Genomic DNA, 27,986 nt, shown 5'->3' on the forward strand with positions numbered 1-27,986 from the left:
GAGAGGGTGCAGCAGCAGACAGGTATTTTGCCCTGTCCTGGACTCTGTCTCCTGTGTCCTAGTGAAAACAATAATGAATTATGAGCATGTGCCATCTTACCAGATTCTCACTTTCTTGCCTTCAAACTGAGAGCAGGGACATTGTGCAGCTCCGTCAAGCAGTACAAGGAGATCTGCAGTGCATTGAGCTATTATGACCTATTGCAAAGGTGTTTTTATTCCTCCCAGCTCATACTGGGCAGCTACGTTTGTACGAAGAGCTATTCCTCCACAGTTCTCCAGAATATGTCTCTCAGAGTGCTGGTTGGAGAGGCCATTTTGTTCTGACCATTTCTGCCTCCAGACCAGATCTGCCTTCATTAACGGATAACCAAATCAAACAAAACCTCCAACCTTTCAATTAGAAGGCTGAAGCAAACCATGCCAAGGTCTCATCAGTCTACAAAGTTGACTGACTTTGCAGTTAACAGTCTTACAGTAAGTTACTAGGGAAGGTCTTTTGTTGGCTTCAGCGCACAAAGGTTTCAAGACATATGGGGATATTCTTTGTGTTTTTTTCTTTTTGTTTAAATAGTTGAATTAATTTCTTATGTACTTACATTTATACGGCTGTTGATATGCTTCTCATGTATTGATCGGTTGGAGTTTTGCTCACAGATGAGAATAAACGGGTTTTCTACATACAGTGCAGTGAAGCAATGAACAAAGTAATTGTTTTTTAGGGCTTCATCCCTTTTCTAATCCAGCACTGTTGGTGCTAGAAGCCAGGAACTCAGGTAAGGAAAACCATGTAATACCTGTTCTCTAGGTTCATTGGCAAGACTGCTCCCTTCTCCATCTTAATTTTTACCATAATTTGGGTATGATTATTCTTAAATGTCTAAGAAAGGCTTGTTCATTGTTGAATTATTGTGTAAAAAGTGCTCTGAGTTCTCACAACCATAGCTGTGGGAAGACTTACTGCCTTTCTTTACCAATGGAGGAAGCAATGTTTTGATGCAATTTAATTTTTATCAGGAATGTACAAAAAACATAAGAGCATATTGGCTAAAAACATAAAATAGAAAATCGTTGCACTTTTCATTTCAAAATTTCAAAATAAAATCTTTTGGAGTGTTGTTTAAAAAAAAATACTTTGCTTTTAAAACTTCCTATTGCTTTTGGGTTTTTTAAGGCATAACAAAATTATAATGTTCTACTGTAACAGCCTATCAAATTTAGTGTTGATTCAATCTCCTGATGATGGGGGAAAATCTTCTGCATTTTTTAAATGTGTAAAGAGTTTGTCTGGAAAACGTTTTTCAAGTTTACTAAGCATTATTACTTCCTGAGGACTGCCTGTAACCTTCTGCCTCATCAAATAAAATTTGATTGACCATTGGAGTGAGAAATAGGCTAGCTGTTCTGTCTTCTGCTGTTAGTAGAAAATTTGGATGAACTTTGAATAATGATGTAGTGTGGTTTAGACAGGCTAGTCAAAACTAAGAACAACAAAAAGCTGGAGGAAGGATATACTGCCACAAAATGCTTATGTAAAGGGGGTTTATAGGCATGTGAAAATGAATTGGTTAGAGAGTAATAGACGGGGCTGCTTACTCTTAAGGACCTGTTTGTTGTTTTACATGTTTATAGGAAGAGCTGTCTCATGCTTTTATCCTTATTCCTAGAAACTCTTCTTGAGAATACTTCTAAGCAATGAAAAGCAATACCAGGTCTTTATTTGTCACATTCTAAATGATTTATAAGCAACTTCTTAAATAGAAATAATGTACAGTCATGATTAGTACTCCAAATAAGTAAGTGGCCAAACCCCCCCATTGTGACTTTTAGTTCTTAATGTATTAACTAAATTACCAGTAAATGTGTATCATGCATTATAAGAAAGATGGGGACAGAATTTTTAGTAGGGCCTGTAGTGATAGAGCAAGGGATAATTGTTTTAAACTAAAAGAGGGTAGATTTAAATTAGATGTTAGGAAGAAATTTTTGACTGTGAGGGTGGTGAGACACTGGAACAGGTTGCCCAGAGCAGTTGTGGATGCCCGCTCCCTGGCAGTGTTCAAGGCCAGGCTGGATGGGGCTTTGAGCAGCCTGGGCTGGTGGAAGGTGTCCCTGTCCATGGCAGGGGGGTTGGAGCTAGGTGATCTTTAAGGTCCCTTCAACCCCAAACCATGCTGTGAGTCCATGATTCTATGATTATTGCCCCTTTCTAGGTACACTGCCTAAATAGTTTTGTATTTTGAAGCAGAAGAAATGTCTCTAAGGATACAGACACAACTGTAAGTGACAGTTTCTTGAGCTTTTGTTACCTGTCCATGTGCTGTAGATGTACACCTTCACTACGGACAAGACTATGTTAATGCACGTGATCCTGCTGAGTCTGGTGGTTGGCAGCAGCCAGGGGTGCTACTGTGAACGTTACCCATGGGGGGCATGGTCTCCCTGCTCACAAACCTGCAATTACGGCACACAGACCAGGCACAGGTACGGCCAATCTATTTCACTCATTTTTCTATTTGTTCCCCGAGAAGATACCAGCTCTGGGGAGGGGCACCTATATCTGGAGCTCCAGCTTCCATAATATGCCAAGAAAATTTGTCACATCCAAGTGTTTACTAGATGAACAGATCATATTTTAATTGCAAGAGTTAAAAATAAGAACATTATGTATATAGAGCATTATGGTGCCTCCAGACAAACCTATATCTGCCAGCACATAGTCAGGAGAGAACAGCGAGGTCCTACAGTGGCCTTGCCAGCAGCGTGCATTGAGCAACGAGCCCCTGTGAGCACATGGGGCCAGCACTTGGTGCCCCGCTCCGGGAGCTCTGCTCAGTGCTGAGCAATGCCGTGGGAGGGGTGACCACACTGGAGCTCCAGTGTGACAAGCCTGCAGAATGATTTTTATGACCATAGTTAAGTCAAATAAATATTCAGCAGCACCAAATCAGATGCAAATCAGTGGTATTCTCTAAACTCGTGAGAAAAGAGTTCTTTTCCTCCTGGCTTTTTCTGTAGCTGTTCTCTGGGATGTTTCAGTTGACATGAATCAAAAAAATTTGCTCTGTAAACTTAAATTTTGATTTTTCTTTTAATCAACATTCTGCAATTACCTATTATCTCTTGGGTTATTTTAATTGGGCTCAAATAATTTTCTTCATCAGTCTTCACCCACAGTAAGAGAACAGCTATGATCTGTCTATGATTCTTTCCTAACATAAATTGTTAACTTTTTTTAGGCAAATAAGAATGGATGAATATTATAGCCAAAACTTCTGTGACCAGCTGTGCACAAAGCAGGAATCTCGTGCATGTAACCAGCAGACATGTCCTACCAACTGTCAGCTTGGAGACTTTGGCCCTTGGTCAGAATGTGACCCATGCATTAAAAAACAAGTAAGTATGAAATGTATTATATGGGTTAAATGCAAGAAATTATGCTTAAGAGATCCATTTGTTTCAGACATTCTACTTTATGGTAATTTATCTTCCAAATGGCAACTTAACAAGGGAAATTGGTTTTGAGTTATAACAATAGAAGATGGAGAAAATAAGTTAAAATAAGCAGATCAAAACAGAAATTAGTGACTTAGTAGTGTAAATTCATTTATGAGAACTTGCTTCAAAAATTCCATTGTCACAATTAAAGATGAGTTTTCCACATAAAGGATAAATTAAGCTGTAGAGTTTGGATGTCTATTTAAGCAGGAGAGAGTCACAGAATGTTTAGTATATCCATAGCATCTGTATGTTTTAAAGACAAGAAAAATAGGATCAAATCATCTGTCAAAAAGGGTTAACCAGCATATCCTAACAGCACTAATCGGATGGAAATGGTCAGTCTGTATTTTACACTGATAGTCAGGATCAGTTTGAGATTGCTATTAAGAAATTTAGAGCACCATTCTCCCAACATTTACAACCTACAAAAAATCCAGGTAGATGTGCTTAAAATCTGTGGAACAAATCCTCAGGATGGTGTCTTTTCCTCTTGGGCTTGTGTCTGTTGCCTGATGGTAGAGTTACAAGTGAAATGGCAGAAAGGGAAGAGGCAAAAAGTCAGGTTCAGGTTCAAGTGGATTTGACCTATAGAAACGAAGCCTTGGCAAATGTAAGCTTGTAGGGAGTGGAGGGGAGCGGAGTGCAGGTTGTTTGGGGTAGTTATGTGGCTGGTGGATCTGAGCTTTGAGGCTCACCATGACAGCAGCTCTGAGTTTCTGTGCAGACATGCCTAAAGCTCTCTGAATATCCTACTCAGCTTCAGAAATCCATGCCTGTAAAGCAATATTGAAAAATCTGCCAGATATCGTAAGTATATTTTTACATATATATATATAACTTTCTGATGCCTATGCAGGATGAGGAAGACATGAAGAAGCTGTTTGAGGTGTGAACCACGTCGTGAGATTCCCATCCTGAAACTGGGATGGGGGGGTATGAGAACAGAGCAGGGAGAAACAGTGAGAGAGCGGGAGACAGCAAAGCTGCAAGAGCTGAAAGTGGGCATTACTCAGCTGAACTGATTTCTTTCGTAATCAATATCCTCTTAAATGGCTGAGACTCTTACCTATGCATCCATATATAGAAGCATTGCTCATTTTTATTAACTTTTAAATATTGATGCAACATATTTGCTGCTTCAAGCAAAAAGGGTGCTTTTGTGGACTGTGATCCATTTTTCCTTCCAAGCTATAAAGATCACTGCTTGTGACCTTTATAAATGTAAACAACCAGAATGCAGGACATGACTTCCAGGACAAGTGTGAAGACTGGTATGAGCAAGCCTCCCATGAAAGGGTGGGATGAAGAGGTGGAAGCTCACACTATAGTGAGTGTTACAGATCCCAAATGGAGCACAAGGAAGCATTATCTTGAGATCAAAAGCTTTCAGGTGGTCTGGTGTTGCTCCTCGCACTCTCCCTTCATAGTCACTTGGCTACTGATTTTTACTGGACATCTTCCTGCATTGTTTGACTCCAAGATCTGTCTACAGGGAGAGAAGTAACAGGAATCTGCAAGGAACTGTGCATTTCAAGTGAGGAAAAGCTCTTAGAGGAGGAACTGTTCAGTCACATGCAGTCAGGTCCCATAAAAGCCCCCTGAAGTGGGAAGGAAAACATCTGAAGTGATTTGTCTGGCAGCCTTCAGCTTTGTTATTCTGCATAGAGGGTACTGACTTGGGGAAAGAAAACCCAGTGAGCACCAGATTTTGCTCCCAGATCTTTTGTAGAAACTTTCAAGAAAACTGGTTTTGTCTTCCCCAGTCACCCAGTGCTCCTCAGACAATGGCCCCATGTATGGGAACCAAGACAGATGGTTTGGGGTTGGGGATACATGCCATTGTCAAGAGTATTTCTATGTCAACAGAGATGATAAAGAACAGGAAAACTTCCATAAATGTGTTCACACCCCATTTCCTACTGTACCTTTAAAACTGAAGACAGAGGGACTGAACTTTTTATTCCTTCAGTCATGTAGGCTAGGTGGTCAAGTGTTTAATCATGTATGCTCCACCAGGGCTATTGAGGCTCTTGGATTTCATTTCCCTGCCTGCTTCACCTGGGTTGATGATGCAGTAGGATATAAGGACAAAAATAACTGATTATTTCTTTCAGAGCTCTGGTTCTTATAAAGCTTCAGCAGCACTGAGGCATGGGGCTCTGCCAGGGGGGGCACTTAGTTACAAAAACAGCTCACACAAACAACTCTGGTCTTATTTCTTCTGCCTTTCAGTTTCGTGTCCGGACACTCCTACGACCATCCCAGTTTGGGGGTCAGGCCTGTTCCGAGCCACTGGTGGATTTCCGCCCATGCTTCCCAACTAAGTTCTGCAACATGGTGCAAGTGGATTGCAAGAATAGATTTCAGTGTGAAAGTGGTAATGATAATCTTCATTGCATAACTGCTGCAGTATTAAATAGTCAAAAGATTAGACATTGAGACAAAAAAGGTCCAGATGATCCAGGTCTTGTATACTCTTATGCACAAATTCCAGGGAAAAGAGCAAGGAGAGAAGTCTACTTACGGATTTCATATGTATTAGTTGCAGCTTATGTTTGCAGTTTTTTGTGTAACTATAAGTAACACAAGTGCAAACTCTAGCCTAGGATGTCAGTATGGCCATGATAGCTAGACAGTAGCACCGTTAAAAGCAATGTACAAACATATCCTTAGAGTTTCTGAACATAAACTCACACTATCTTTATTAGATTTGTTGGTATTCCTTGTTCGCTTTGATTTAAACATACCTGATTAACCCCAAAAAAACATTATCCACATATATATCCTTTCGCTAACGCTTAGATTAAATCTTTGCAGCTTCAAAGCAAAGCTAAACTGCAGAACTGAAAAAACCATTTCTTATTGGAATAATTTAGGCATTATATTATCTTGCTGTTAATTCCTACGGCAAGTTCACACCTTTACTAGGGAAGAAGACAGACTGCCCTTCTCTGCATTCACTTTGCATAAAGTTTCTTGCTGCTGCTGTTTCTCTGGTGCAGGTCGCTGTATTGCAAAAAAATTGGAATGCAATGGAGAAAATGACTGTGGGGACAACTCCGATGAAAGAAATTGTGGGAGGAAAAAGACAGTGTGTAACAGAAAGTATGAGAGCATCCCAGGTGTGCACTTAATAGGTAGTGGGTAAGCCAGCTTTGCTTATTTTTCATAAACCTGAGATTGTTACTTCACTAATTTACATAAACAAGATAATCCCCAATTAGCACGTACAGGTATCCCATTAGAACAGGTAATCTCTGAAATTAAAATTAACAAGAAATTACAACAATGCAACCAAACCATCAGGCTAGGACTTGCCCACTGCATCTGCCAGTCCTGCTCTGCACTGCTGGCACACTAGGTAAAGAGCTGTCAGGGAGCACTGCTGTCTGAGCGGCCCTTCCTGCCTCACAGCAACCAGAGCATCACATGCTGGCAATTTCCAGCTCCGTTATGCCAAGCATTCAGAAATGTTCAGGATGTTCCTCTACAGATCTTTATTTGTCTATGATGCATTACACATGATACCAACCACCACCTCTTCCAGGCTACCAATTTAAGCAGTGTAAAACCTAAACATGGGATCCCTATCCCAGGCAATCTTGCATTTTTAACTTGAATTTTGAACTTAGCACACTCTGGTAACATCACTTATGGTAGAAACGGAGAACTGTTTGTTCATTTTTCTAGGCCATTTTTAGGTGTTTTTCTGCTTAAGAGTGACTGTCTCATGCTGACATTGGAATTATCTAGAGGGTTAGGCACTGTTGGAAAGTAGGAAGCAGATTGCTACTATAGCATTTTATAGCATTTTTCAGGTGAACTCAGTCTGAATGGGAAGTTCTTGTAAAGGAACTTCTTCCAAAGTAGTAAGATAACCCAGATGCTCGTACTGTTTCCCTCAAGCTTAAAATTTTTTCAATGCATCTATATACCACAGGATGTTTCAAGTCTTTCTATCTTTCTAGGATTGTTTATCTCTGGAAATAATTTTTTGTTAGATTTCACATTCTGGCAGGAGAGAGCCGAGGGGAAGTCCTTGGCAACTCATTCAATGGAGGACAATGCACAACAGTGAAGCACAATGAGACAAGGAAACTGTACCGTGTTCCCGCAAACCTGGAGGCTGTCAGCTTTCAGGTATTCTCAAGCAGCAACTCCTAGCTGAAAAAACATTGCCATAATCACAGTCCAAATTCTGTGTTCAGGTTTTAGGCAGTAATATGTGTTCCAGGACACAATTTCTCAACGTGGTAAGGCCTAAACGTGCTTCAGGTGATGTATGGGAATGGGATAAATCCAGCAGCTGGGTGGCTCTACTCATGCCTTTCAGATCTGTGTTTATTCACTGCATCATAAACCAGAGTAGACATGATTGATTTGTTTTGGGCTTCTCTCCTGCTTCCTCTTGGCTGTGGCCATGTCTTTGTTTTGACTTGATAACAAGGGCTTTGCTCCTAACTGTGACATAATCTGGCCAGAGGCTTGTTCAATTCCAAAGCTCATTTCAGCTTCACTGCTGTATCCTCGCAGTACCAACGGCTGTCCTAACTCCAGCTTCCTCCTAGTCACCTGCAGCCTTTGAAAACGGCTCCTCCCTGAGCCATTTCAGCCCCTCATCCTGCCTGTTCCCTGCCCAGCCCCTTTGACAGAGGCAGGCACCAAGCCTGGAAGGCAGGAGGACAAGAAGTACACAGTGTGGGGAACGGTCTTGCAGGACAGGCCAAGGACAAAATGAACCTGGTTTGTACCTTATAAAAAACCTGGGAATCACTGATTTTTTTTAGACCTGATATTTTAGATTTTTAGACACTGATATTAAGAAAATACTTTGAATACCATGGTCAGGGCACAACATCTGGCTGTGCAGGTATCAGCAGGCCCTGTCTGAAGCCAATTGATACTGCATTGGGAAGGAAAGAATGCAGGACATAAAACCAGATCAGCTGATGGATGAAATCTGAACTGCTGGTTTTTGCCATGTGAGGTGTTAGTATTACTTTAACAGAAGCAAGTGAACAAACGACACCCTAATATGTTCCACGGAAACTGCAGTTGGATTGGCCATGACATGTACGTTTTGTCAATAATGGTGAAAATTACTGTGTGCAGAAATATGCAACTGGGAAAAACAAGCCTTGGTTTGCCCAGGTCTCTTTAAAGCTGTGCAGTTTATTGTTATTGATGTCCATTTGCACAACTGTTAAGCACTTGTACATCTCACCTTTGACAGTGCATCTATATCTTTTAACATTTAGAGCAGCCTTAGGTATAAAAGGGTCACTGGATCAGGCTTTCTTGGAACACCAGTGTGTTTCCATGCAAAAGCATATGACTTCTTGGAGAATGGAAGTGGGCTAGGGGAAAGGACCACCTCACCTCCCAAGGTCCTTAGCAGCCCTATTAATTAAACAAGTCTAGAGGAGGGAAAAAATTACACCTTTCAAACACCTCCAGACATATGCCTGAGTTTTGGGAAATAAGTCATTTCTGAACTGATGCTAAAGTTGCATTGGTGCTTTACACAGCAACACCACTAAGGTTTACTAGCTTGATCAGGTAGGTTTGTTCCCAGTTCCTTTCCACCTACCCTCTACCATGTCATTCAGTACGGGTGCTAACGTTGCAAGTATACTCTAAGACTCTTCTCTGGAAACCTGTTCATTCTTTTAGTTGAGAATTAAGAAGAAAGGACAGAAAACATCAAGCTTTTTGCCTTGTACAATATAGAAGCCATGAAACTGGGACTTAGTGTGGACCTAGCAGGAAGGTCTGAGACCCTTTGAAAATCATGTTGACACATGTTGAAAATTATTGTTAAGCTTTGTGGCATGTGGGTGGGGAATTTTAGAAGGAAGTGTTACATGCTTCCCCCAGCTTGTATAAATGCTTAATAGTGAGTCTACATCTAATATTGTCTTTGTCTCACCTATTAACCTTTCTCAGCCTCATCTTTTGTGTTAAGAACAGGTTTTTTAGCTTAATGCCATGTCTCAAAGAATCAGGCATGTTTCTTCCATAAAAAATATCAAAACTTATTGCTTAATAGGTTTCTGTTTCAGATTACTGTTTGAGCAAATGCATTTTGCTTTACTGAATCTCCAGGTAATAGATGAAGAGGATGATGTAACATCAGATTTCTACAATGATTTAACTCCCCTGAGTGACAGTGCTCATGGAAGTAGTTCATCCACTCATGGTGCTAAAAGATCTTCTGGTATCCCATTTTTATTCTCAAGAAAGACACGGGTTAAAGTCACATCATCTTCCTCCTTCAAAAAAGCCATTGAAGCCTCATATGAAAAGGTAATTGAATGTTGCCTCCAGTTTCTTCCTTTCATTCTGTTTCTGTCTGCTCATTTCAGAACTGAGCTGCCAAAGACTACTTTTCTTGTCATTGGTCATTACTTCAAAAAAAATCCAACACAAAACCACACTAGAATTATGCATTAAAAATCTCCTCTTCTGACACTGCAGGGTGTTCCTGGTTGTAACAAACCTTCTCTAATGCGACATAGTTTTCTGTTTTCGTGCAGAAATCATAAGTTTTATCCACTTAAGAAAGCATAGATTTGACACAGATTTGAGATAATCAGATCAGGTAAACCACTCCTTTCCCTGTCCTAATTGTAGATTGAGAAAGAAGAATGCCATGTAGTTACAGTAGCAGACAACTCTAAAAAGAAATTAAGTGTACTCAGGAATGTTACACATACACATGTACTGGGAATTAATGTAGATTACTATATTAGGTTTTTTTGTTTGGTAGCTAACTTGCATATTGGAGTCTCACAGCTGCCAAGATGCACTTGGTCATAAAGATAATTTCAGAAATAGTGCACCCACAGAAAAGTTTCTGAGAACAGAAAAATTTTTCCCAATAAATTCTGCACCTTTAACGCAGATGAATACTGTGGGATGTAAGATTATGTACTTTTATAATATAATGGCAGTAAAGGATGGGCTATTGTTTGCACTTGGGCATGGAAGAGGCCATAGGGCTGACTGAAACTAAGGCCTGTTGAAACCCAGGAGTTCTAATACAATCAGAATTAATCTTTTACAAAAATATCAGTCTTAATATTCAGATTTCCTGGAATAGAAGTTTACTGCAGCCTTTCAACAGTTCAAGGGGGCTTATAAGAAAGATGGGGACAGACTTTTTAGCAGGACCTGCAGTGATAGGGATAATGGTTTTAAACTAAAAGAGGGTAGATTCAGGTGAGATATAAGGAAGATAGTTTACCTCACTAACTTGTCCTAATGGTTAAATAACTTGACTTCTTGAATAGTCAATTTCTTCTACTTTGAATTCAAGTATATTGAAACACCAGCTACTGGAAACCTGTTGACTTTCATTCCCATGTAGAAACCTGTGTACAGATCAGGCTGTTCTTTTGTGCAGCTGGTAGGTTTATTTTGGTGGAATGGTGGCTTTTTATTGGCTTAAATCCAGAAAAAAGCTATTTATGGAAATGTAAGTTTAAATGAAACCTTCATCAGGAAAGTTTTTTGGATATATATTGGTTTTCAGCATTGTTGTTATGAAATCCCAGAGACCCACCTGAAATAGCCAATAACTTAGTCTGGTGTTGGCTAAAGATGACACAAATTAAACTCCCCTCTTATTGGATCCATAGCAGGAATTTTTACTTGGGTCTTCCTCATGTTCTCTACTGTATCAAACTGTATTTATGTGTGTTTGTTGACACATGTATACTTACGTAAGTCTGAGAGACCTATAAATAAATTTGCAATACTTTCTTAAACAGGGAAAATAGAAGCTTATATATATAACTTAAAAGGAGAGGAAACTCACTGGGTTTGGGAGGTCAGATTCAGACCTATGTGTTAAACTGTGTGCAGAGGGTTTCACATGAGCATCCTAGGGTCCCTAGGGGTCTTTAGCCACTTGAAGGGTCCTGCATTTTTCCATATTGGCATGGAAGAAATATGAAAACTTGATTTTTTCAAGTGTATTTTAGTTTATAAAAAACTCTTTATGCTAAGCTGACTGGTCCTCTTGTATGTCTTCTTCGTTTCTGATCCTTTAATCATAGAATCATAAAATCACAAGATAGTGTGGGTTGCAAGGGATCTGTAAAGGCCAGCTAGTCCAACCGCCCCCTGCAAAGAGCAGGGACATCCTCAACCAGATCAGGTTGCTCAAAGCCTCATCCAACCTGACCTTCAGGAATGGGGCATCTATCACCTCTCTGGGCAACCTGGTCTACTGTTTCAGTGCCCCCATCATAAAAAATTTCTTCCTTATATCTCACCTGAATCTACCCTCTTTTAGTTTAAAACCATTATCCCTATCACTGCAGGTCCTGCTAAAAAGTCTGTCCCCATCTTTCTTATAAGCCCCCTTGAACTGTTGAAAGGCTGCAGTAAAGTCTCCCCAGAGCCTTCTCTTCTCTAGGTTGAACAACCCTAACTCTCTCAGCCTGTCCACATAGGAGAGGTGTTCTATCCCTCTGATCATTTTTGTGGCCCTCATCTGAAGCCACTCCAACAGGTCCTTGTCTTTCTTTTACTGGGGACTCCAGATTGGGATGCAGTACTGCAGGTGGGGGTCTCACCAGAGCAGAGGGGCACAATCACCTTCTTCGACCTGCTGGCCACGCTGCTTTTGGTGCAGCCCACAGTATAGTTTGTTTTCTGGGCTGTGAACACACATTGCCAGATCACAGGTCATGTCCAGCTTTGCATCCATCTGTATCTCCAGTACATTTTCTGCAGTGCTGCAGGGCTGTTCTCAATCCCTTCATCCCCCAGTTGAAGGGGATGGTTGCCCTGACCCAGGTGCAGGACCTTGCACTTGGCCTTTTTGTCCTCCATGAAGTTCACATGGGCTCACTTGTTGAGCTTGTCCAGGTCCCTCTGGATGGCAGCCCATCCCTGAGGCATGTCAACTGCACCACATCTTGTCAGGTCCTGTAGACTTTTGTATGTTCAGACTCCTGAGGGGTTCTTGAACCCGTTTTTCTCTTACAGTGGGAGGGACTTTGCTCCCCCACTCCCTGCCTTGAGGTCCATCCACACAAGAGGTGTGGGAAGAAAGACTGCAGGTGAAGTGTGAGGGAAAGAAGTTGTTGATTTCCTCAGCCTTCTTATTGTCTGTTGTTACCACTTTGCCTGTTGGGTTCATCAGAGGGGTATACTTTCTTTGACCTTGTTATTATTTGAGGGGGTTTTATTGTTTTTTATTTCTATGTACTATTTTCTTCACTATTTTGTCATTGAATTTCTATGCTGTGATTTTAAAAGACTTCTGAAGTCTGTGCCCATTCCCTTAGCCCAAGTTCCTAGTACTTCTGGCAGCAGTTCATTGAGTTGGACTGCTTGCACTGCAATTAAAAAAAATGAGAGTTCAAATATAGAAAGCCATCTCTATCCCCGAGGGTGTCAGGCAGGGACAGACATGATTCTCTGGCAACTCTGCTTATGATATTTGGGATGAAAGATTACTTAATCAGCATGTTTGGGTGAAACCCTGCTTTGTTAGAAAATTCCCAATTAAAACTATTGGTTTCAAGATCAGTCTGGCTCAGCTTGTATTTGGTTGCTTTTTTTAAGGAAGCACTTTGTATAGGAAAACTGAACTTCAGTACTCACCCTTGATTTAGACTAGGCTTTCTTTGGGAATAATCATCCATGAAGTGCTAATAGTTTTATTAATACCTGGTACTCATGAGTCAAGCTTGCTACAGGCACCAGGGTTTACCACTATGATTAAACATAATTCCCAGAAATGACTAGAGAATTTGGAATCCACTTTCCTGGATTGTTCTGCAAGTGAGCATTTCCAACGTTGTGCGTGCCTAGGGATTTAGTACAGAAATCACTGGGTTTGACAACTGTAAGGGAAATTGCTAGTAATAAAAACACTTAATTGCTATTAATAAAAGCACTTAAGATACTTTTACTAGCAGAAACTGGAAATGTGAGGTGTACGTCAAACAAGAATTAATATTTAGCATGCTAGTGCATGCTAAAAACAACTAAGATTTTAGAATCAGTATTTGCCAAAGTGGCCTGCAATTTGAGTGTCCTAACTGAAATGTCAGGTAGCACAGCTGAAAATTGAGGATCAGAAGCTAAACTACCTTAAAATCCTAAAAATTATGTTGCCACAGGGTATTTCAGGAGCTAACTATAATCTGGGAATTGTTGCATACTTTATTTCTTCTATTCTTATTCTCACTGCAGCAGAAAGCTGAGTACCCTTAGCTTATTTTCCAATGTGCAGATGAGAGCACTGAAATGAACAGTGCCGTGCAGAACTGAGAGCTGAGGTCCAGCTCGTGTGTTATGCTGCTCAGTCCTGGCTGGGAATGCTGCCTTTCAGAGGCAATCTTGTGTCTTTTAAGCCAAGTGACCTCAGAGACAGAAGTGGAATAGAGCCAACCTAGCAGTAGCAAAATTCAGTAGAAGAACCCATATATAAATCAGTAACAAATCGTTTTATAATATTTTTTTCCTATCTGCTGGTTGTTCCTAATGTTTTTCCTATCGTTGGTCATTCACTTCAGTTTACTGCTCCTCTTGCTCTTGGATCGCTGCTTCAGACTTCTGCCATCAGTTCCCCTTGTCACTTTATAAACCCCTTCTTTTATATTTTCTGTTCTTCTGTTTAGTTAAACTCCCACATAAACAGCTGCTAGCATTGAAAAAATATATGAATTAGCTGTTTCAGAAACATAAGTTGTTTCTAAATGTAAGAGATGTTTCCAGTTTTTGAACTTTCTCTTAACAGCCTGACACTTGAGCTCAATGACATCTTTATCCCTGTCATTTAGTTTTGGTTTTAGCAGATGATAAATTGTGAAACTTCGTAACAGTGGATGTGAATTCAAATTACCTGCTCAACAGATTACTTGCAAACAACCCATGGATGCTTACAAGCTGAAGGCTTTCCTCTGAAATTTTTGATTGTTTTATCAATTATTGGTGTATTTATTATGGCAAGAATCCTTTTGCTTTCTGTTTGGTAGGTGTTCAGGGAGTCCTGTTATTTGTAGGAATGCTATATACCTCTGCAATGTAACAGAGTAATGAGCATTGTCCTCCAGAACTGGCTCTTGGAAACTCCAGGGCTAGTTTGTTCATGGTTAAAACAGTATGATACACAGGATTAATTAGTTCTTGCAGTGTATCTTATGACATACTCTTGGCTTCTTTGCTTTCTGCAGGTAACTACCTATGAAGGTGTTAAGACTCCCTTTTTCTTATTTCTAGAATTCCAACTTTATTAGAGTCCATAAAGTCATTTCTGTTGCTAACTTCACAATGAAACAGTCAGATCTGCAGCTCTCAGATGTCTTTCTAAAAGCACTTAATCACCTGCCCCTGGAGTACAACTACGCTTTATACAGCAGAATATTTGATGACTTTGGCACTCATTACTACACCTCTGGGAAGATAGGTGGTTCCTATGACATTCTTTACCAGTACAACTCTGAGGAATTGAAGAACTCTGGTATGTAATCTTTAATACGAAAATATGATTTTTTCATCACTTTCCTTATCATTGCTTTTAGGTCTTACACCACATAGTAAGTTCTCCAACAGCAAAAAAAATCCTTTAGACTTGCATAGGCCCAAGAATTATTCACGCTGCCTAAACATAGAGCAAGAAGAAGTTTTTGCTCTACACTGTCTTAATTTGAAAAGTTCAAGAGATTCCTTACTTGGTAAATGTCATTGTGTTCAGGGAAACCTCTTAAGACCTTTAGATCAAAACCAGGTGCCACCAGAAAAAGGTGTTCCAGCATACTTCAGTGTGGGACTGAGGTGTGAAATGTGTAAATGGCACTTTTGGGGATACAGTTATTAAAGTCTTAGGTATTGCTTAGAAATTACTCTTAAAATATTCCTGTGACTGCCAGACTGTCAAAATGAAAAGACAATACCATGGAAATTGAAGTGTAAGGTTAAAAGCTGTGATCCTTAATGCCAGTGAGGTAACTTTCATGGGTATGGGATGGTATCTAAAGGGGATGGTATACATGACTTAGTCCAATGCCGTTTGTACCTGGCTGAAGAGCACAGAGACCTGCAATGGCTCACCTCAGTATGGGAGGCTGAGGGCACGGTGCCATCATGTGACATGGTCATGGTGATGAAGCTGCTGCTCTGTGGTATTTCTAGGCTTGGCAGTGGATGAGTCAATGGAGTGTGTCCGAACAGAAACGACAAAGCGTGTGTTCTTCCGGAAGAAAAAGAAAGTCAGTACCAGATGCACCACAAACAGGATGACAGTGAAACATGAAGGTGACCATGATAAGAACAGGGCCCATGTCCTGTTACTTACCCTGAGCCATACCATTCCCCTCATCTAGGAGTCCCAGGTGACCTCCCAGCTTTGTTGAACTACAGATGCTCTTCCACCACTGTCAGAGGAGCCAGTGTTTCATTGTCTCTGAAGCAAGCACTGGAAACATCCTCTTACTTGCAAAAGGAATTAGGATGTAGGAGCCATTTCCAGTCAGACATGGATCTGATAAACATTCCTTCCCTGTGGGCCTGGGTCCAGGGCCAGGCATGTTGAACTGGGAAATGGGCACAACTAGAAATCTGTGATCATGACTGAGTTTCTGATCTTCTTGAAGGGTTGCTCTGGGCTTATTGATAGAGTTGGGCAGCAATAACACACTCCTTGACTTTCCCCTCCCATCTTCCTCATGCTAAACAGACATCTAGGTACAGGAGATCCCTCAAAATGCTAGAAATGTGTCTCAGGAACTGCAAAAATCTGGTGTGTTTTCTGTAGGAATGGCAACAGTCATGTTTGCATCACTAAAACCAGGGTTTTCATCACCTCCACCATGGTGGAGGAGGACACTAAAGATAAAAATCTTTATCCTCATTTTATGATCAGTTTCTGTTACTCAGCTGTTTACAGCTGGGATTGAAGTGTTCTTCTAGGGGAGCCTACTGTGTCCCCTGCATTTTCCACAAGTATCTGGTGTAGTTCTGAGTAGCTCCATGGCTCAGGTCTCAGATACTTTCATTTGGAAGACTACGACAGGCTGCTGTCATAGCAGGGATTGTTTTTCTGAACTTAGACTTCATTCTTCAAGGGTAGTTTTGAAAACTTAGTGTATTTTTTTATATCCTCTAACACTCTTTCTTAAAACTCTGCTGTTACATCCACTGTCATTGGAGGCCTTTGTCTTACAATACTGTGATGAAATCCACTTTCAGGTTCCATTTTGGAGTCATCTGAACGGTCATTCTCCCTGGTAAAAGGTGGCAGGTCAGAGTATGCAGCAGCTCTGGCCTGGGAGAAGAAGGGAGCTTTTCCAGGACATACAGTCTTCACCAACTGGTTGGAATCAATAAAGGACAATCCTGTGGTGATTGACTTTGAGGTAAGAGAAGAACAAGAAAAGTACTGACATAGTAAAGCACTCAGCAGTTAGCAGTTCTTCAGAGACCTCTGCAGGTGTTTTGTCTTTTAAATTGGAATGATGCCCTGTGTGAAACGAATGTGCAAACATATGGGTGTAATATATATATTCAAAACATGTATTAGAACTACTTCTTGTGCATTTGGGTTTATAAGCAACAGCAGCTTTGCATTATCCATGGACAGTAGGAATAAGAGGAAGGAATATGAGTGAATGACTGACACTAGCAGGAGCTCAGGCACGGGCAGGGGTTAGTTACTTACTATACAGAAAAGCAGTGCATGGTGCGGGAACACTTTTCTTCCTGTGCTCTTTATCTTGTCAGGCTTTGTTGCAACATATAGCAAGGAGCTAAACAGAAAAAAACCCAGCAATTCATTGGTATCCCTGTCCTGCTCATTTAATGCAGTGTGCCAGTGCTGTTGTGAGTGCACTGAGCTGCCTCCCTCCATGGCTGGCACAGCGGCTGCACAGCAGCAGCAGCACAGTGCTGGAGGCAAATAGCACAACCTGCCTGAATGCAGCATGCAGTGATCTTTCTCCCACTGCAGGTGCTGAGTTCCTGAAGGCAGTGCAGGAATGTGTCACATCATCTGCAGTGTGCTGAATTTTTGGACATGGTATCCTACTTGGTCAGTTTTCCATTGGCTCACAGAGCCCTAAAATTTGGGAAATAAAAGCAACATAAACAGGATAATATAGATGTATAGCACTGGCATGCTCCTTGAAAGCATACGTAACTTTTAACTTGCCTGATTTCTGTGTGATAGAGCTTCTTGTGTAGACTCTAGTGTCTTTATAATCCTGCAGCTACCCCCAGCAGGACTGTGCTGTGTCTAGCTAACTGCCTACTGAATGGCTGTCTCCCAGGTGTCCCCCATCATGGATTTGGTGAAGAATGTGCCATGTGCCGTGACCAAACATCGCAATCTGGGAAGAGCCCTGAGAGAATACGCAGGCAGGTTTGACCCTTGCCAGTGTGCACCATGCCCCAACAATGGCAGGCCTGTGCTTTCTGGGACAGAGTGTCTCTGCCTGTGCCAGGCTGGCACCTATGGCAAAAGCTGCGAGACACGAGCTCCAGGTTACACATCAGGTATTTGGGTTGATATGGTCCTTCTGGTATCTATTTGTCAAAGATGACTCTGACAGATCTTCCCTTACTAAATCCATAGCACTTCTTACAACATGGTGATGGTCATAGAGTATGTATAAGAATAAAGGCAGCATTAAAAATAAAAAAATCAAACTGCATAGGCATGGCTCAAAAGACGTTGTAAGACATGGTGAAATATTCTTTAGCTACATCATTAGGATAATAGGAAATGAGCTGTTCAGCAATAAGGATGGAATTGAGATCATGAAAAAAAATAAGAAACCCATTCCTCTAGTTTGCCCTATAGCCTATTATGCCTAAAGACTAAATGGCTAATGGAGATAAAAATAGTTAATTATACTGTGGAAGGAAAACCCAGTTGCCTTAAGAAGATGGAAGATAATCATCAAACTGTGTCCAGTTCTGGACTCCCCAGTTCAAGAGAGACAGGGAACTACTGGAGAGGGTCCACTGGAGGGCTGCAGAGATGATGAGGGGCCTGGAGCATGTCCCTTCTGAGGAAAGGCTGGGAGAGCTGGGCCTGTGTAGCCAGGAGAAGAGAAGACTGAGAGGGGATCTGATCAATGCATGCAACTATCTTAGGGGCGAGTGTCAAGAGGAGGGGACCAGCCTCTTTTCAGTGGTGCCCAGCAGCAGGACAAGGGGAAACAGCACAAACTGCAACACTGAAAGTTCTGTCTGAAAATGAGGAAGAACTTCTTTACCTTGAGGGTGACAGAACACTGGAACAGGCTGCTCTGAAAGGCTGCAGATTCTCCTTCTCTGGGGACATTCAAAACCCTCCTGGATGCAGTTCTGTGCAACCTGCTGTAGATGAACCTACTTTAGCAGGGGGTTGGACTAGATCTCCAGAGGTAACTTCCAACCCCAACCATTCTGTGATTCTGTGATCATTCTGAAGAATTCAAATAAAAATTTCATGCAAACAGATTTTTGAATGAAATTGGCACTAGTGTCATACCTATGGGAAATAGAAGTATTATATTTACTGTTACATATATTAATATTCCAGGACCAAAAGGGGACAAAGGAACAGAAGGGAAAGTCACTTAAGCAGCTACAGGTCCCATTATTTGACCCTGATAAAGAAATATTTTGAAAGAAATAAACACTTGAAACTACGCAGATAGAGATTAATGTAGAATGTGTATTGCATACAGAAAATAAAGGGTATGAAAATAAAAGTTTTTATATGCTTCATGCTGGCACAGACACAATACCCCAGAGGATAAGAAAATACAGGAATGTTTTCATTTAGCCTGTATGGGATGTAGATTTGGGGTTTAGACATGGTGTTAGAGCTCAGATTTATTTAATAACTCATTAAATACTGAGCTATCTAAAAAGGTTGTCAGCACCATGAAAACTCAGACATCTGTGCAATAGAAATAGAAAATAAGCTGCTGCTGGGTTTGAACATTACTTGCAATCCAAACTAGAAAGGAAGATGTATCTTAGGTTTTCACGAAGCAGGTGGAATTTGGCTGCTCATCTCTTTGAAAAACTTCACAATCTAGATACAATACACTCCCTTAACAGTAACAAATTTATATCCTCTGAAAACAGCTATTATGAATTTACTACCATCGCTCCCCTATGTGGCCTTAAGAGAAATACTATGTATGGTACAGATCTACCTAAAGATGGGATTTCTTTTCTTTCTTGCAGTTGCTGTAGATGGCCGCTGGAGTTGCTGGTCTGAATGGAGTTCATGCAATGCCTCCTTCAAAAGAAGAAGGACCCGGCAGTGTAATAACCCCTCTCCAATGAACGGTGGGAAACCCTGTGAAGGTGAATGGGAAGAAGAGGAGGACTGTTATGTCTCTGTATTCACAGACAGGTAAGAAGATGGTAGATGAAAGATCTCCATAGTCATGGGGCAGAGTTAAGGAGCCTTCCAGAATGGCTTTGTGACTACCAAGGAGAAAGAGCAGACAGCTCTCCCATCTGAACTTCTGTGGTGGGGCTGAGAGAAGGAAATGTCTGGAAATTTTCACATCTTACTTCAAGTTTGGATTTATTAGTTGTTTATTCCTAGAAAATGGCTTACGTATTACATATGAAAGTATACCTGTAGATCTTTCATGGTGCTTTGCTTTCTTGTCCAAAGCCATGGAGAACTCATCTACTTCTGTTCACGGGAGTTCACAGTTTCCATTTTTTTAATATCCCAACCTCTTACAGGTTTAGGTCTGAACTCATTCTGAGAGACAATTCCACTGAAACTACCGTGCTTTTTATATTCCTGCTTTGATTATGTCTGATGTACTGGTTTTGCATGGTTTTGACTTAAAATCCTAACTCCAACCCCAAAATGGCTCTGTTTTTTGCATCTTCAAGAGCAAAGCTTTGTGCAGATTCGTTTTTTCTACTGGAATCAAAGGCTGAAGCAGGATTTTCATTGTCATTGCTGTAATGACTGCAGAGGAGATTCTGGAGTGCGTAGGAGAGGATCAAAAGCAACAGGCTCCACAGTTCTTTGTTACTCACCCTAGCTAGACATCATGAGCTCTGTGCGCATGGACACCTGCCTCCTGTAACCACTGCCTGATGGCAAGAGGCAGGTTTTGACTCCATTATCTTAAACCCAACCAGATCATGTCGACTCCTTAGAGACTTCCTTCATATTCTGTTCTTTGCCGCTTTTTCTTACTCTATAAATATATTTAATGAGCTGTGTTGCTAGAAATTGTAGCCCTTTATCTATCGCTTTTTTGGTGCTCTCACAATCTCCCTCCTATCAACACCTGCAATTTTTTATGCACACCATCTTTTATTTAACAGAATAAAGTTCTTTCACCATGGCAGGGATGATGGGGCACAGCAGCAGCACTCCCATTCAAAACTCCTAACATACTACCCCTGTTACTTGGTGACACCAGTGCTTAAGATACATCCTCAACAGCATTCTTTTACTTTTCAGAGGTGCTGCTTGTATAAATGATGATGAAGTCAGGAGAGAAGAGGATGTCTTGGTTGGCAAACCTGAGTCTGGGTGCTCCAAGCCAGACCCACCAGAACACAGTTTTATCAGGGTGAGCATGAAAAATGACTGATATGGAAGGGAAGTGTAGTAGTTGCAGAGCTGGGAAATTTTGTATCTTCTTTACTACATGTGCCTGATACCCAAGCTAGCTACAGTGCTAGTGAGCATCTTGCTGTGCATGTGGCATGCTGTGCGACTCCTGTCCACCAAAGCCCACCGGCAACTGAAGCAAAGGTCAGGTAAAATCCATTTCAATCAGTGGCCCTTGAATCCTTGTTTTGTAACAGTGAAATCCGTTAGTGCAGCTGGACAAACATATCCTTATATAGGTGAGTGGATGACTCATATTTCAGAGTAGGAAAAGCACAGATTCATTCCATCATATCATCACGTTCTATCATTGTTTCTTTTGACAGTGTCTAGTCTTGTTACCATAGATTTTTGAGGGACTTTCTGGTTTCTTTTTTGTAGAATGAAAAGAACCATTACGCTGTGGGGGAAGAAGCTGAAATTGCCTGTGTGAGTGGTCATGTCCTCAGTGGCTATCAATTCCTTCGGTGTCTGCCAGATCAAACCTGGACACAGCAACCTGTTGAATGTCAACGTAAGAAAGAGAAAACTAATTTAGCTCAGCAACAAAACAGAAGTAGAAGAAAAAGACATAACATAGATTTTAATACAGGTTTTAACAGAAGAATCTCTAATGATACCTGAAAAGATAGCATTTTAAGAAGGTATTTCAGTAGAGATGGCAAAAACATGACTCACTACATCGTTCCTCTTTCAGTTCAGAAGTGTTACTATTATGTGCTTTGTAAGGATATTGTAATATTCAGTGCTTTAGAAAACCATCACATGGTTGCTGTGAGGTACTTCTCTTGACTAGTTGTAAGTACCTTTAACAGAAGGACTCATCTTTTTTTTCCAGACTTACATAGGTATCTTCAAGTTGATAACGTTTCGATGAAGAAAGCATTGTTAGAGGAACTTGTCTACCATTTCTTTTATTAAAGGGATAATGTGTCTCTCAGCATCCCCCACCCCCCAGGCTGCCTTGAAAATCTCCACAATAATTCAATGCCTTGAAGTATTTATAGTCCAATTAAGAATTAAGGGTCAGAACTGACCTGGGTTTGCAAACAGGAGAGATTCTAGGAGTTTTCTAGAACCCAGCATGATTTCATTAACTCAAAATTTTTCATTTCATCAAAAAAAAATTGTAAAAAATTCATGTTATCAAAAAAATTACCTAAATATACTTAAAAGCTTTCTATTGTCATGAATTTTGTTTTGTTAATAGCTTCATTTACAAAAGAAAAATTAAAATTTGCTGTTAATGCCTTTCTTATTCTTTTAAACTGTAAAAGTAAATTACTCGTATTAGCATACATAAGAAGGGCATTGTAATTATTTAGTTATTGATTGAAAAATATTTGTAAAGTCTCTGACAGTGCACCAAAAATTTCCAGACTTAATTATGTTAAGTATTTATTTGTTTTGAATGTCAGTTGAATGTTCAGTGTTACTGAGTGTCTTTATGGCTCTTCAGAAGAAGCATTATGACTTGACGTAAATATCCACACACCATAAAACCAACAAGAATTATACTTTTTTCCTGTTTATTACAGCCTCAGCATGCCTCAGGCCACCAACATCTGACAGTGTCACAATTTCCCCATTTAAGCAACAGTACAACATTGGTGAAACCGTGAAGCTGAGCTGTCAAGCTGGGCTTATAGTCACTGGGCAAACACAGTATACCTGCGGGAAAGATCTGTCTTGGATACCTCCTATTTTGAGATCTATTACATGTGAAAAAGGTTGGTATGCTTGCAGATACTTTACTGCTTCTTTACTGCTGGTATTAACATCACAGTTTATTTTAGCTATCTAGAACTAGAAGACAGATGACTGGGTTTAAGACATAGAGCAACTGTTCATTAGTTTGGATTTTACTTTGTGCCTACCACAGTGCCATATAATTTCAGCCCCAAAATTCTGCATTAAATTTAGAAGTATTGGGTGCAATATAATAAATATTTTAACTATGAAATTGAGATACTTAAACTGTTTTCTTAAGAACAAATCAAAACGAACCCCAGCTGTATTAGCAAGGCATTGTGAAAGCAAAGTAGGAGAATGCCTTCTATTGAAACTTCAGCTTCTATTCTTGTATAGGATTTTCCAGTGATTTTTGCAAAGACTGGTGCATACTTGTGGAATCCCAAGCACTTCAGCTTTTGAAGAGAGAAATATGGGATAAACTGAAACAAATGCATTTTAGGTTTTACAGCATAAGTCTAAGGTATTTCCGTTCACTTTGTTGGCAGTTACCATCACTTTCACTCTTTCATTTCAGATGTGCAAACTACGAATAGAGGTGTTTGCAATCCAGGACAAAAGCAGGTTGGATCTCAGTGTGTTTGTATGTCTCCAGAAGAAGATTGTGTGTAAGTTCTTTAATTAGAAAAAGAAAAGCCAGAGTTTCTCCACTGATAGATCAAGAGTCCATTGTGACACAAACCAGGAAGAGTAACAAAAGACAACAGCAGTTCAGGGTTACTCTGTATTCAGATATTAGCCAGCTATGCCTCCCTATCCACATTACAGCCCCACTTATAGCCTATGAAATGAATGAACAATGCCATTAACAAAACAGCACACCATAGCTCATCCTTCTAATCTACATTACCATCTGCTATTGGAGATTCCAATTCTCCCTTTTCTTGTCTTCATTCTTCCAATTTCTGTATCTTCCCTGTCATCACCTTACTATAATAAATCATGTTCCCTGTGTTTGAGATTCACTTTTTTAAGATTAACACAGCAAAGCACACTGTATGTTTCAGTCTCCAGAGCATCTAGAAACACCTAAGACTTGCATTTACTGTGTTTTTACGCAACATGACCTGCTCTGACCATTGAGCCTTCAAGTGAATAGAGGGTCATCCTAAAGGACTTTTAATAAATGACTGGCCAAGGTGGAGGTGTGATGTGGGGCTGGGATTAGGAAAGATGAGCACAGATTGAGCATAAACTGTGCAGTTATAGGGCTGAGATCCATACACATTCCACCACAGGGCTCCTGTGTAACCACAGGCAAGTCCCTTGGCATGACTTTCATCTCATTCATGTCAACCCTCAAATAACTAGGTATCTTCTCTCTCAAGAGACCTTGGGTAGAGAGAGAGAGAGCTTGTCAAAAGTGCATAGGCAAAATCCTTTGAAAACTAGAGAGGTTTTGTTGACTAAAGCTATGATCTTAACTCAGGAGCCTAAACAATGTGAGCCGTATTGCTTGCTTTCTTTGGGAAATTACTAAACTCCACAAGATAATGCTTCTTGGAAATGCCTGCACTTGCTGAGAATGAGTCCACTCAGGAACCAAGAGCAAACCAGAAAGAAACTACAAGCAGCATGGCTGAGTTTGCCTGCCATTAGTCCCAAACTAACTGTGCCTCAGAGGCGGACATGCACACACAGCTGCAGGGCTGCGTTGCATCAGATAAGACACCCCAGGCCCTGTGGAAATTACACCCACATTGTGGAGGTAACAGCACCTCCTGTTTTCTTGTGGAGGCATATGTCCTTCACGTCCCATCAGTTGGACTGGACCAAAGCTGCTTTATCTCACAGCACTATGCTGTATCGGGTCCAGTTCCTGCAGTAGCTGGGACAGCCTTAGGTCTTTAGAGGGATATCCTATGTGCCCATGGCTTTGCTGTGTTTCATCTAATACTGGTGGAGCATCTAGAAGCGTGGACTTGTTGCACAGCCTGCTAAAATAATTTTTCTTTTTTCCCTGGGGCAGCCACTACTCAGAAGACATCTGTGTGCTACATGCTGTTTCTGAGCAGAATGTGACCAAGCCCAGCTGTCAGTACTCAGCTGAAATGTGCCTCGGAGAGCAGTCATTTTATTTCATGCATGCTGGCCCTTGTCATGGTGATTCCAACCTAGACTGGGCTATCGAAAGGGCAAAGCTCTCTGCAAACAGCTTGAAGAGAGTGCCCTGTGGCTATGACACCTGCTATGACTGGGAGGAATGTCCAGGTATGTCTTCTGAATGGTGGGATTTATCCTGCCCTTTTGATCTAATAATAAAATGTGCTGACTCTTTCACTGCTCCAAGAATGGGATTTACAGCCATTGTGGTCCATCTGAGCAATTTACAGTAAGAGGAATGTGGGAGTGTGGTCAGCCCCACGCCCCTGCTACCAAGTGTTACACCTAGATACATGTCTTTTCTCTTTACCCACAAGTGGTGTAGCGTTGCCTCATCCCATTAGTAAGGCACAAAATGAACTTGTAGATTAAGGGAACTTTTGAGGAAAATTAACATTTGAACCTTTAATCACAAAAATGTGATTTAATCACAAGAATGTGGACAGCAATGTTGTCCATTCCCTGTGAGGTTACTAACCACTAGTTTGTTTTTCAGGAGGTAATTTGGGCCACACCCTATATAGCATGTAATTAAACTATGAAATTCAATTATGATACTGCTTAAAAAGCAAGACTGGGGCCATCAGGCTTAATGGGATTTTAATGGTTACATTTGCAAATACCCATATGTGAAAACTGTGTTTATTAAGAGTTTTAATAAACTAGCTAAGCTGGTGAAATCCCTAAGAGGATTATTTCACAAACACTGTTGTGCAATTCGGCTATTTACTGTGTAACTTTATGATAAGAGCAGTGGGTTTTCCTGTAAATGTCTGAGGTGCTGGCTGGCTCCGTGCACATCAAGTGCTTGCCAGGAAAAGGCTGAGTGGCAGCCATGCTCATTCCTTCACTTGCTTCCAGAGACAACTATGATCCTTATCACACATTGTCTACTTATGATAAATAAAGCAGCTGCAGTGTGTAGCAATCCTAAAACCCTATTTTGAAGATGAAAGATTTCTGCAGCGCAGGATTTTAATTAGGTGGCTGTAAAACTACCACATGAGATGTTATTTGTTGTGGGGCCAAACCAGAGGGCACAACCAGGTGTGCCCCTCAAGGGACGTGTTGTGGTGGAGCCTCTGAGCAACTTGGGCTCTTGGGAAGACGGTTATAATTTTAAAATGATATTATGCCTATTTATTCCAGAGCCCATAAGAAGCCTAGATCTGCTCCCACTGTGTAAATGGTTTACAGCTGGATACTGTGCCAGCACTTCAATGTTATTATCTCAAAAGCCTACAGAGAAGCCTTGTTCAGTGAAGAAAAGTGAGAGACAGAGGAGAAAAATGCATCAAATAAGTTTTTATTGCGGTGTTCAAGGGGTTTGAATTGGACTTTCCTTCTCACCACCTCCACAAAAGTAATCTTTCTCATGAGTATGCACAAACGTTTAGGAAATCGAAGTTTCGGTTTTCCTGAGAAAGAGTAGCTGGTATCAACACAGAGGCAGAAGATACTGCAGTACCATGTGAAAGCAGCTAAACAGAGGAAAACACACATTTTTCATATGTTTTAAGAAAGAGAAGGCAGAAACTTAGTTTCCTGCCCAGGGAATTTCTGGGAAAGAATATAAAGAGTCAGAATCTGATTAGATCAGAAATGGGTAATGAAATAACCAGCAGGACTGAGCTTTACCACAGGCCAGCAGCAGGTAGCTTAGCATTCATAAAGGGAGCTCTAATGAAATAGGAGCTGACACAGTATGGACCTTAAGACTCCATTTCACAGCAACATTGTGTGCAAGGATAATTGGGAACAGAAAGTCAACTTAATATCTTTTTGTTGCAAGAAAGGTCAGGGAAAGCCACTGGATAAAAATAGTTAGGTACTTAATTTCTGCTTCTGTATGGGCCATTGCTGCAAAAACTGATACTTAAAGCTGCTTTTGCCTCTATTGTAAATGCCCTACCATTTAGTATATGCACTATAGGCTTTTTGTAACTAATATATCACGAACCTCCAATAGTGTTTTTTTTCCCTGTTGGACCTTGAAATGTTGTCAAACTGTACAATATGTTTTTAGTCATGACATTTGCAGCTAAAATTCCAACATGTTCATTCCCAGAGACACAGACCCAGTGCTTCTGCCTGATGCCTTACCAGTGCCCCAGAGAAGACAGCTACCTTCACTGCATCCAAATGGAGTCAACAGGGAGGAGAAGGACAGTCAGCCATTGCACACTGGCAGCCATGAAGTGTGCTGGCATCAAACTGAAGGTGCTGGAGCAGGGGAGCTGCCTGGCATAACATGTCAGCTCTCCTGGCAGCCACCATGATCATCCCACCATACGCAGGTTGAGCCATCCTGGGGAAAACCTGGATGGTTATAAAAGGACAAGTAGATCAAAAACAAGGATTAAAAGAAAAAAAGAAAAAAAAAAACAAAGGGCACGACAGATTTTTGGGAGAAGGGTGGCAGTGGGCTTTTTTTGGTCTGAAAATGGGTGTGTGGCATAGGAACGCTCTCACCGCTCATAGCTCTGTGAATATGCAGGGGGAGGGAGGGGAGCGGATGGAAAGGGCAAAAGAGGAGCATTGCCTCTGGTCTCACCTAGTGCTCAGTGAGACTCTTCCTTTCCTTAGCCATTTGTTGCTTTGCCCCTGTGCTTGTGACTGCTGTGCACTCTGGTTGTCTCATTGGCTGAGTACCTGCTGTGTCATCCAGGCAGGAAGACCAGGCACTTCAGTATCACTGCCCGTTCCCTCTGACACCTAATGGGGTCATGAAAGACGTTACCCTGTACAGGCACCCACGGTGCAAATTCAGGGAGCAATACAAAATACTGGAAACCACAAATACACAATGATTGAGTAAAGTTGTCAAAACCATGTGATTTTTAATCAGAGTAACTGAAGGGAGGAAGTGGTTGCTTTATGGGTTGGTTTGCTGGGTTTGAGCCTTAGATACTGTTTGGGAATTTTGATGGTACCTTCTGAGGTGAATTAAACACACGTTTGTGCTTAAATATAAAATAAAAGTTTAATAAACAATGTAGTCCTACCACAATACCCAGTTCTA

The 27,986-nt window shown here is 41.0% G+C and overlaps 1 protein-coding gene across 2 annotated transcripts; it reads left to right on the plus strand.

The window, feature by feature from the left end:
• The first annotated feature begins 429 nt into the window (after positions 1-429).
• Positions 430-27,976, plus strand: C6 (complement C6). 2 transcript variants are annotated; one of them, XM_056324357.1, is made up of 18 exons: positions 430-776; positions 2,327-2,484; positions 3,240-3,396; positions 5,734-5,878; positions 6,504-6,645; positions 7,503-7,641; positions 9,607-9,807; positions 14,743-14,983; positions 15,655-15,777; positions 16,711-16,877; positions 17,787-18,012; positions 19,702-19,873; positions 20,957-21,068; positions 21,491-21,623; positions 22,648-22,839; positions 23,379-23,469; positions 24,831-25,072; positions 27,033-27,976. In XM_056324357.1, the coding sequence occupies exons 2-18, from the start codon at positions 2,327-2,329 to the stop codon at positions 27,212-27,214; spliced, it is 2,823 nt and encodes a 940-aa protein (XP_056180332.1). In that variant the 5' UTR covers positions 430-776; the 3' UTR covers positions 27,215-27,976. The 2 variants fall into 2 exon arrangements, with proteins under 2 accessions (XP_056180332.1, XP_056180333.1); XM_056324358.1 differs by lacking the exon at positions 2,327-2,484.
• Positions 27,977-27,986: the final 10 nt, after the last annotated feature.

This window comes from Falco biarmicus, chromosome Z (genome assembly GCF_023638135.1).
Source record: "Falco biarmicus isolate bFalBia1 chromosome Z, bFalBia1.pri, whole genome shotgun sequence".
NCBI lineage: Eukaryota > Metazoa > Chordata > Aves > Falconiformes > Falconidae > Falco > Falco biarmicus.

Bases quoted from the DNA above. Each gene is read 5' to 3' on its own strand.
- C6 (XM_056324357.1), top strand. From the start codon at position 2,327: ATGTACACCTTCACTACGGACAAGACTATGTTAATGCACGTGATCCTG. The intron at 18,013-19,701 runs GTATTTGGGTTG...TCTTTCTTGCAG, and splicing joins AGCTCCAGGTTACACATCAG to TTGCTGTAGATGGCCGCTGG. The intron at 21,069-21,490 runs GTGAGCATGAAA...TCTTTTTTGTAG, and splicing joins CAGAACACAGTTTTATCAGG to AATGAAAAGAACCATTACGC.